At 55.1% G+C, this 10949-nt stretch overlaps 1 protein-coding gene across 1 annotated transcript in view; it reads left to right on the top strand.

The window, feature by feature from the left end:
- The first annotated feature begins 10285 nt into the window (after positions 1-10285).
- Positions 10286-10949, top strand: part of SULT2B1 (sulfotransferase family 2B member 1) — a 34441-nt gene continuing 33777 nt past the window's right edge. The window contains exon 1 of the mRNA XM_038528363.1: positions 10286-10479. Coding sequence (XP_038384291.1) covers positions 10409-10479 — 71 coding nt within the window. The 5' untranslated portion in view covers positions 10286-10408. The remainder of the gene's footprint in view (positions 10480-10949) is intronic.

The following is a 10949-nucleotide window of genomic DNA, read 5'->3' as shown; positions in this document are numbered from 1 at the left end:
CAAGCAACAGAGACAGGCTGTTACACCTGGACATCCCCCCACCCCCGGAGGTTCCGACTTCCTTGACCTAGGGATTGGCTTTAAAAAGCCCCCCAAAGGGATTCTGATGGGCAGCTAGGATGACAATTGGTGACCCCAAGCCACTGTTAATTAAGCATTTATTGTGGGCCAGGCAATGTGCAAACCTTTTTTTCTTTGAGGGGCGCCTGGCTGATTCAGCCGGCGGAGCATGTGATGCTTAATCTCCCGGGTTGTGAGTTCGAGCCCCACGTTGGGGATACGGATGACTTTAAAAAGTAATGTACATGTTTTAAAAATTAAACAAAAGGTGGCTCAGTGGTTGAGCCTCTGCCTTTGGCTCAGGTTGTGATCCCAGGGTCCTGGGATCGAGTCCCGCATTGGGCTCCCCACAGGGAGCCTGCTTCTCTTTCTGCCTATGTCTCTGCCTCTCTCTCTGTGTCTCCCATGAATAAATAAATAAATCTTTAAAAAATTAAAATTAAACACACACACACACACACACACACACGCACACACCCATGCAATCTTTTCTTCTTCTAGCCAAGCTGACGCTGGGTTCAAATCCATGCTGGACAAGTCACATTAGCTTTCCATGCCTCAGTTCCTTCATCTGTCAAAAATGGGGATGATGATAATGGTGCAGGCCATCTAAGGTCATCATGAGGATTAAGTGAGCAGCTGTGCAGCTCTCTGGGCAGCGTGTGGGGCACTGAGTGAGTGCTACGTAAGTGTTTGACAAATACAATAAAACTATGACTAGATCTCTTGGTATGACTAGAGTATCCCTAGGGTTGTGTTTGTGCATTGTGCAAGGCGTGTCAGTTTCCCTGGGCTGGGAGGGAGCCTGAGGAGCAGTCCTGGGTCCCAGAGGAAAACTGGGATCGCATCCAGCTCTTGCCGTCCTTCCATTCTGCCCATTGGCAGGCAGGGTCTCACCTCCTACCTTTAGCTTTTTTGCTCCTGCCAACCCTTCTGCCCTTCCTTCCCTCACCCTCTTCAACAGCTTGCTCAGATTGTCACCACCTCAGGTTAAAATTGCAATTCAGGGGCGCCTGGCTGGCTCAGTCAGTGGAGCACGCCACGCTTGATCTCGGGGTCATGAATTTGAACCCCACGTTGGGTGTGGAGGTTACTTTTTTAAAAAAATTGCAATTTAACTCAAGGCCGAGTCCCCGTCTCCTCATACTTCACCCTGCCTACTTTCCTCCGTGGCACAATCTTTACGTGTTTATCTGGAAGACTCCCTGCAGGGCAGCCACATGCCATGATGAAGGCAATGTGATGATACACAAATACTTTAACAAATTCACTCAAGGAAGAAGGTTCTTTTTCTAACTGACACAGAGGCACTGTATAGACCACCAGCTCCCCCCTCAAACCCTCTGCTCCAAACACAGTGGCCTCTTCCACGTGGCCATCACATGAAGCACACTCCTACCACAGGTCTTTGCATGGGCTCTTCTCTCCACCACACTCCCCCAGAGGTAGCCACCCAGCTGGCTCCCTCTCCTCCTTCGGGCCTCTGCAGAACCTCACCTCCTCTGAGAGGCCAGCCCTGACCACCTGCCTAAGACAGCCCCTGGTCCGTGTTCCTCCTCCTCCTCCTCCTCCTCCTCCTCCTCCTCCTCCTCCTCCTCCTCCTCCTCCTTCTTCTTCTTCTTCTTCTTCTTCTTCTTCTTCTTCTTCTTCTTCTTCTTCTTCTTCAAGATTTTATTTATTTATTCATGAGAGACACTCACAGAGAGAGGGAGGCAGAGACACAGGCAGAGGGAGAAGCAGGCTCCATGCAGGGATCCCGATGTGGGACTCGATCCTGGGTCTCCAGGATCAGGCTCTGGGCTGCAGGCGGCGCTAAACCGCTGAGTCACCCGGGGATCCCCTCCAGCGTCTTCTTCTGACTTATGTTTTTTCCTAATGCTTCTCAATCCTTGCCATTTATATAATTTTTAGCTGCTCCTTATCCTCCTTCCCTAGTACAGTTCCCTAGTTCCTTATTGCTGCTGTAGCAAAAGACAATAGATCTAGTGGTTTAAAACAACACAAATTGGGGTGCCTGGATGGCTCAGTGGTTGAGCATCTGCCTTTGGCTCAGGTTGTGATCCCAGGGTCCTTGGATCGAGTCCCGCATTGGGCTCCCTCTGCCTATGTCTCTGCCTCTCTCTCTGTATGTCTCATGAATAAATAAATAAAATCTAAAAAAAAAAAACAAATAAATAAAATAGAAAATAAAACAACACAAATTTATTATCTTGAAGTTCTGGAGATCAGAAATCCAAAGTAGTTGTTACTAAGCTAAAAGCCAAATGTGTCCAGGGCTGTGTTTCTGCTAGAGGCTGCAGAGGCTGATTTGTTTCTGTGCCTTTTCCAGGTCCTAGAGGCACCTGCATCCCTTGGCTCACGGCCCCTTCCTCCATCTCCACAACCAGTAGCGGAACATCTCAAAATCTCTCTCTGACTCTGACCCTCTTGCTTCCCTCTTTCACTTACCAGGACCCTAGTGATGACATCAAACCCTCCCAAAGAACCCAGGGTCATCCTCCCCATCTGAATACCCTTAACTTGATCACCTCTGCAAAGTCCCTTATGCTGTGTGAGGTCAGTATCTGTCCTGGGATGAGGGTGTGGAGTCATCACTGAGCCCACCATGACGCATTCTCGGGTTTGGTTCACCACTCTACCCCCGGCACCTAGGACAGTGCTTGGCACGGAATAGGCACTCCGTAGGAGTTGCTGAATGAACCAATGGAACACAATAGCAGGAAGGACAGGATAGATGTTTGGTGGAGCAGGTTTTGGGGGACGGAGGGCCAGAGAGGAAGTGTCATCCGCAGAAGGAAGTGGAGGTGCCGCCCCTTGCCCAAGGCAGGAGGATGGTGGAAGGAGCAGGGATGAGAGGGATGAGCAGGACAGGTCTGGCAGGCGAGAGGATGAAGCAGCAATTGGGGCACCCTGTTCTCCTACATGAGCCCGCCTCCCACCCACCTACTCACAGCCCTGGGCCTCGGGCTGGGCTCAGGTCTTCCTGGAGTCACCGCAGGGAAGGGGGGGTCACAGGGATGCCCAACTGGCACAGCTGGTTTGGCTGGTCCTGGCATCTTGGCAGTGGAGAGCCCTGGGGACAGGTGAGGATGTTGCTGGGAGCACCTGAGAGGATTGGGAGACGCAGGTGCCCGTGGAGCCAACACTCCCATATCTAACACCCCCACCCCAGAAGGCTCTGTGTGTCCCAGTCCTGGGGGCTAAACTCCCCATGCCCAATCTCTTCCCAGATCAAGGACTCCAGGCCTCCAGCCCCTCAGACCCAGGGTCAGGGACTTTAATATTGTTTTAAAGATTTTATTTATTTATCCATGAGAGACACACACATAGAGACGCAGAGACACAGGCAGAGGGAGAAGCAGGCTTCTTGAGGGGAGCCTGATACGGGACTCGATCCTGACCCCAGTATCACGACCTGCGTTGAAGGCAGATGCTCAACCACTGAGCCACCCAGGTGCCCAGAGTCAGGGACTTTAGTGCCTCCTCCGTCAGACCCAGGAGTCCAGGCCCCCAAGCCTTGGGCTCTCACACATTGTCATCACCCGGCTTGACCTCTGGGGGTCCCGGATCTCTGCACACCTGGGCCCCTTCACTTTTGTGGTCGAGCAGCCAGGAAAGACTCCGCTTCTCAGCGCCCCCTCCCCGCCAGCGTCCCCCTGTCCCCCGCCAGCTCCAGGCCCCCGCGGGACCGGGTGTGGCCGCCCCCACCTAGCGCAGCCCCGGCCCCGCCCCAGGAGCAGGTGGGCGGGGCGCCTGGGTGAGTGTGCGGGGTGGGGCCGGGCCTGCAGTATCGGCCCTGGGGCAGGCTCCTCCACAGGGATGGAGTAATCGGGGTGGAGAGCAGAGAGTGAGGTTTCTGCAACGCTGCACACCCCGAGATGGACCCACTGATTAGAGGGGAAAGCTGGTGGGAGGGCACAGGCTGCCTTTGAGGTGTCAGCTGTCCTCCGCCCACCCCACCCTGTGTGATGTCTTCTTCTCCCTCTCAAAGGGGCCATCCAGAGCCGTGGGGCCAAGGGCATCCCTGGCCCTGGCCCACCCATTCCCTAGGTCCAGGTGTCTAGGTGTCCCAGTTTCGTGTCTGTCTAGGTCACGGGAGTCCTAGCCTCCAGCACCCTCCTCCCTCAGACGCAGAAGTCCGGGACCCCCAGCTCCAGTCCTGTCCCCCTCGGCGCCTCATTCAGAGTCTATTCCTGACTCCAGGATCTGGAAGCCCTGCCCCCAGCCTCCGCCCTCTTGGGAACCCAGCCTCTAAGCAGCCAGAGCTGGTCTGATCCTCAGCTCTCCCAGAATTCCTGGCAATTACTAGCTTTTAATGGAAAGGTCAGGCTCTGGAGGTGACAATGGCCCCGATTCTGTGGAAACGTGCCCTCATGACCCAGTGACCTCCCTTTGCCCATGTCTGAGCTCCAAGAGCAAAGTGGCACAACCTGGGGCTTCCTGGGGCCCCAGTGGAGGCCTGGGGAAACACCAAGGAATTAATATGTGGGGCAGAGTGGGGGGGCGGCCCAGAACAGGGAGGGCACGTTTAAGACCTTCCTTGATGTCTGAGGCCTCAGGGGCTCCCGCTCATGGTCAGTGGTGCACACTGGTGACACGTGTCCATCCTGGGGGTGGGGGGGTTGCTGTCGAGGCAGAGGGGGCATGTCCTGACCAGCCTAGCACATCCTTACCTAGCACTGGTCCCTGCTACCCTGAAGCCCCAGGGACAGGTATGAGCTTCCACCCCGGGGCCCAGAGGTACCCCCCTTGGTCCCCAGATGCTCCCTCCTTGGACAAGGAACGTCCCTTCTGGGTGTCTCTCCAGCATATAGCCCTTTGTCCTGCTCACCTAGAGAGTTTCCCCTAGTGGGGCACCCTTGTCCCTGGAAAGCCATCCCTGACCCCCCCCAAGAGGCCCAGTATCTGCAGGCAGGACACCAACCAGACCACATTTGCCCCAGGTCAGCGGAGTCAAGTAGGCTAGTATGCTAGCCACGCGTGTTATTTTAAACCTTCTAGTAGCCACATTAAAAAAAAAAAAAAAAAAGCAAAGAGAATACGATAAGATTAATTTGAGGAATACTTTTTACATAATCCATCATATCTGAAAAATCATTGTTTCAACATTTAATCAATATAAAGATCACTGCAGAGATATTTTGCATGTTTTATCTCAATTGCAATGCTCAGCTTCGAAGGGGTAGATTGGAATGTAATTTTACCAACACATTAATGTTGCATTTAAGAGGAAAGTATTTGATGTTGTTTCTGTTTTTAAAGTTATATGTAGGATCCCTGGGTGGCGCAGCGGTTTGGCGCCTGCCTTTGGCCCAGGGCGCGATCCTGGAGACCCGGGATCGAATCCCATGTCGGGCTCCCGGTGCATGGAGCCTGCTTCTCCCTCTGCCTGTGTCTCTGCCTCTCTCTCTCTCTGTGTGACTATCACAAATAAATAAAAATTAAAAAAAAAAGTTACATGTAAGTTAATTAAAATTCAATGTAACTGGAAATGTTCACTTTCTCGGTCACACAAGCCACATTTCTAGTGGCCAATAGCCGCACGTGAATGGTGGCTCCAGCATTGACAGTGCAGCTTTAAGCCGTGTTTTCTTACCTGTCTTGTTTGTAGATGCAATGTCAGGTCCCACAGAGGAGGCCACCCTGAAATGTTAGTTGAAGGGATGAAGGCTGGATGGTTGGAGGATGGGTGATGAATGGATGGAGGGATGAAGCATGGATGGTCGGAGGATGGATTGATGGATGGATGTTTGGGGGTTGGGTAAATGAATGGATGGAGAGATGACGGATGGATGGTTGAAGGATGGATAGATGGATGGGTGTTTTGGGGATGGATGATGAATGGATGGAGGGATGATGGATAGATGGTTGGAGGATGAGTGATAAATGGATGGAGGGATGAAGGGATGGATGGTCAGAGGATGGATCGATGGATGGATGTTTGGAGGTTGGATGATGAATGGATGGAGAATGTTGGATGGGTGGTTGGAGGATGGATAGATAGTTGTGGGATGGATGATGAATGGTTGGAGGAATGATGGATGGATGGTTGGAGGCTACATGGAGGGATGATGGATAATCCTCACTCCTCCCAGGGACCACCAGCTGACACTGGCTTTTCCACTTTCTTCTTCTCACCCCCACCTCCAACTATCTTTCCTGTCCCTCATACACCTTGGCCTCCCCAGATCCACGGTGGTGGGGTCAGTGATTCCCATTACTGTCCCTTTCCTCCTGTCATTGGGTAAGAAGCCACTCTGTCTTCTGGTTGCCCTTGCCACCTCCTCGAGATCCTGGGTCCATCGCCCTCCACAGCCAGGCCTTGCATCTCCCCATCCCCACTCCCATCTTTGAAGAGATTCAAAAGTTTCTCCAGGCACCACCATCACCAGTTGCTCACTCCCCATCACCCCATGATGATTCACTCACAGCATTTACCGAGCAGCCCATAAGTCCCAGCAAATTTCAAGGCGTTTCCTTTGGGATACGAAAGGGGACAAACATAACAAGCCCTGTCTTTGTAGGGTTGACAGTCCAATGTGGAGACGGACAGTCAGCATTTAGGATAAAGTAAGACATTGAGGATGTAACACATTTAGGATATCAGAAGGGAATGAGTGCTATGGAATAAAGAAAAAAAAAATAAGGTTAGAGACCTTGATGGGAGAGGTCAGGGAGGAGAAGCAGGGCCAACTCTGCTGAAGAGAGGCCCTGAAGCATCCAACTCTCTGGGGAAGAGCACACCAGCCAGGGAAATGGCAAGTGCAAAGGCCCTGAGGTGCAAACGTTTCTATATCTCCGGGCTACCTTGTCTAGCTGGTCTCTTGGCCTCTCAGGCACAGCCTCCAGGTCCTCCTTCTCCCATCAGAATTCTCCTCTAAATTCTCCCTGGGTTTTCCCAGATGTCCTTGCCCCCCAAGGAGAACTCCCCAAATTTCCTTTCCAGTCTCCCTCAAGGATCTGAGTGTTCTGGTCCCCTTAGATTCTCCTTCTCCTCTGGAACATGAGGGTGGCACAGGTAGGTGGGCTTCTCTGGCTCTGACAGTGCTGTGGGGGGACCTGGTGACAGGGTTCAGGGGAGGTTCCCATGGGAGGGGCAGGACAGGATTGTCACCTCCTCAGACCCAGAAACAAACAGTCATTAAAAGCAGAGCAGCCGAGCCCAGAGGGCCAGGAAAGATGTCCCAGCTCAGCCCCCTCTCCCCCTAACATCAGGGGAGTCCATCAGCCCCAGACAGGGAGAGCTCACCCTCTCGATTTCTCCCACTCCCTTCGAGGGACCCCTTTGCACAGATGGGCACATCAAGGCTAAGTCTGAAAGTAGCCAAGGTAAGATTCAAACTCATCTGGAGGGGGGGGGCTGGGGGAGGCTCCGCAAACCACAGCGCATAGTCCTGGGCCTTTGGGTAGATGAACTGGGGGGCAGGGGGTGCATTGGCCCAGGACGTTTGTCTCCTGCCCACCAACAGAATGAAAGTAGGCAACGCTGTGTGACCCTGGACAGCTCATCCCACCTCTCTGAGCTCCCTTTGTGCATCTGCTATGTGAGTCTGACATGCCCTATCCCTCCCACTGTGCAACAACACATGGCCAGGAAATCAAATTTTATTTTATTTTATTTTTTAAAATATTTTATGTATTTATTTGAGATAGAGAAAGAGCACACAAGCAAGGGGAGAAGGGCAGAGGCAGAGGGAGCCGACTCCCCACTGAGCAGGGAGCCCAATGTGGGGCTCATCCCAGGACTCCGGGATCATGGCCTGAGCTGAAGGCAGACGCTTAATCCACTGAACCACCAGGTGCCCCTTGGGAATCAAATTTTAAATGACAGTAATTTTTTAAAAATATTTTATTTATTTATTCATAAGAGACACAGAGAGAGGGGCAGAGACACAAACAGAGGGAGAAGCCTGATGCGGGACTTGATCCCAGGACCCAGGGATCACGACCTGAGGCAAAGGCAGATGCTCAACCACGGAGCCACCCAGGCGCCCCAGTAGTTTTGTATTTATTCATCCAACAAAAATTTCTCTGGAACATACCAGAAAAATGACAAAAAGTTTCTAGGAAGATGCCACCAAACTGTCATCGGTGGTTCTCTCCGTGGATAGAAGGGGGATTATGGGGATCTTTATTTTCTATCTGGACTTACCTGCTCAGACATTTCCTCCTCCTCCCCTTTTTTAAAACAGGGTGCCCATATTCCTTCTGTGCTATAAAGATAAGTCGTTTCAGGTGAGAAAATTGGGCTTCGTGGCCAGATTCCAGGTGTCTGAGGGATCAGGAGACCAGCAATTGGGAAGAAGACTGGGGGTTGGACAAGCAGAGTGAGGTGTGGCCAGGGAATGGAAGTCCCGGGATACATGGAATACAGGCAGGAGGCCAGACCATCAGGCCACCACCACTTGGGACTGGAGGGAGGGGAGGGACAGCTCTGGGAAGGACTAGAAGCAGGGAGGCTGGGGTGAGGCTGGGGTGAGGCAGAGAGAGGAGGCCTAGGGGGACAGGCAGGGTGAGGGCATGGGATGGAGAGTCCCAGGAGGGGAGGGGGAAAGGGGCAGTGCCTGGGGGTGACCCAGGGACCCATGATGGGGCCATCCCCGAGATGGCAACCCAAGAGGATGGAAGATTCGGGGGAGCCACTGAGCTCCCACTCCAGCTGGGCATGGTGTGCCTGTCTGAGCTGCCTTGGGGCGGGGGGGGGGGGGGGGCGGGCAAGGTGCTGAGGCCCCTCAGGAGGGGCATCCTTCTGGGTCCAGGGCTTCCAGAAGCTCCTGGAGAAGAAAGGTTGAGGTCCGAAGGGCACCACCCAGGGGGCTACAGACATTCAGGCCTAGGGCTGCTTACAGGGGAGGGCTATTCACCCCCACATTCCAGATGGAGAGACTGAGGCTCAAGAGGGCACGTGCCTGCATCAAGGTCATGCACCGAGCAAGGGCTGGCGACCTGCTGGCCCCTGGGTGTGGGGGAGCAGAGAGGAGGGGGGTTCCCAGCTGCCTGGGTCCGGGGGGAGTGGATGAGGCCTTCCCAGAGGTGGAAGCCCAGCAAGGGGCCCATTTATCTCTGGAGGGAGAAATTGCAGGTCCCAGGGGCCAGAAGACCAGGAGAGAGGAATGCTGGGTGGAGGGTGCTAGGACCGTCCTGAAGCAGAGCTGGCACAGCCTGGTGACCCCCTCAGCCCCAGAGCCCCAGCGCCCCCGGGAGGCTGGTCTCCATCACACAGCAATCAGAATTCAACCGCCATGCACCCTGGCTCCTGGGCGAGGGACGGACCCACACACTACAGCCTGGGGGGGTGGGCCGGTGGGGAGATGGGCTCCTGGGTAAGGGACGGACCCACACACTACAGCCTGGGTGGGGGGGGCCGGTGGGGAGACCCTCCTGGCAGAGCATAAGCCCCTGGGGGTCGGAGATCATCTAAGCAGCTCGCTGTGTGACCCGGGGCAGGCCACCTGCCCTCTCTGGGCCTCCACTTGCTCATCTGAAAAGGCAGCCACGGGGAGGGGGGCTCGCCAAGGCTGTCGAGGACGGGGAGGCCACAGACTCCGGGGGCAGACAGATCGGGCTGGGATCTGCTTTGGGCTGCGTGATCACGCTCAGGGCACTTTCCCTCTTGGCCTCAGTTTCCTCATCGGGAAAGCGGGTACAATAAAGGTGTCTGACTCATCCCCAGGAAAAAGGGGTCACGCTCAGGAGGTGGGGAGTGCTGTGCCCTGACCTCTCTCTCCTGTGAGGGCTGATGAAGCCAGGGCCCGTCCTCCTGTCCTCCAAGCCCCCGGGGGACTCAGCCTCTGCTCGGGGTCCCAGCTGCACCCCAGCCCTGCCCACCCCTGCTCCCCCATCCTCCCGCGAACACAGCAGGTGGTTCTAACAGGATCCCAGCCTTTCGAGCAGCGCCTGGCAGACCCGAGGCACTCAATAAATACTTCTTGAATGAATAGATGAGCGCGTGAGTGAATGAACTCTCTGAGATGAGATTAGCTTTGTCACATTGGCAAACTGAGACTCCAGGTGGGTATGGCCAGAACCACTAGCCTGGAAGGTTCCAGTACGGAGCTGGAGTTGCCCCCTGGACTCTGGCCCACGGCCACTGGGGAGATTCCTGAGATGTGCCCATCAGCCCTCCTCCCCTTCCCACCCTCGGAGAAGGGTGGCTCCCTCCCAGCCTCTCCCGCTGTTGGAGGCGTGGGTAGCAGCTGGGAGAACCGGCTGGGAGCTGCCCCTCCCCTTGGGCGCGGAGGTAGGCACCTGGCGGGCTCCTCCGGTGGCAGACGCCGCTGCCGCACATAGCTGGCCCCGTGCCTCCTGCTCCTGCGCGTCCTCCCCTCCCTGCCCTCACCGGCCTGCCATGGACGGGCCCGCCGAGCCCCGGATCCCGGCCCTGTGGGACACGCACGAAAACAACATCTCAGAAATCAGGTGAGGCCCGGGCCTGGGCACCAGCCAGGAGATCCCCACTCCTCCTCCTCCTCCTCCTCCTCCTCCTCCTCCTCCTCGTCCTCCTCCTCCTCCTCCCTGTCCCCGGAGGAGGTGGCCTGCAGGAAGAGCCATGAGCCTCTGCATTGGTGGCCTCCAGCCTCCTGCTGCCTCAAACTTGACCCAGACCAGGACCTGGCTGGCTCATGCTCTGGGTGCAGGTCTCTCCTGGAAGGGAGTGGGGCACAAGGCTGTGCTGAGTGACTTGCTGGGATGCCTGAGGTGTCCCCGACTGTCGCAGGGTCTTGGTTTCTCTGTCTTCCAAAGTCATCTTCCTGATAAAGGGCTGGATGAGGGCAGGAGTTGGGCTCACAGTAACTGCTCGGGAAACATAAGGGCCTGGGGGCCCCTTTTCTTGCTGGACGCCCCAGAGCACCCCCAGATGGGGATGCTTTCCCTCTCAAGGGCTCGGA

Source organism: Canis lupus, chromosome 1, assembly GCF_011100685.1.
Source record: "Canis lupus familiaris isolate Mischka breed German Shepherd chromosome 1, alternate assembly UU_Cfam_GSD_1.0, whole genome shotgun sequence".
Lineage (NCBI taxonomy): Eukaryota > Metazoa > Chordata > Mammalia > Carnivora > Canidae > Canis > Canis lupus.
Note: the sequence above shows the minus strand (reverse complement) of the source record. Positions and strands in the feature narration are given on the sequence as shown.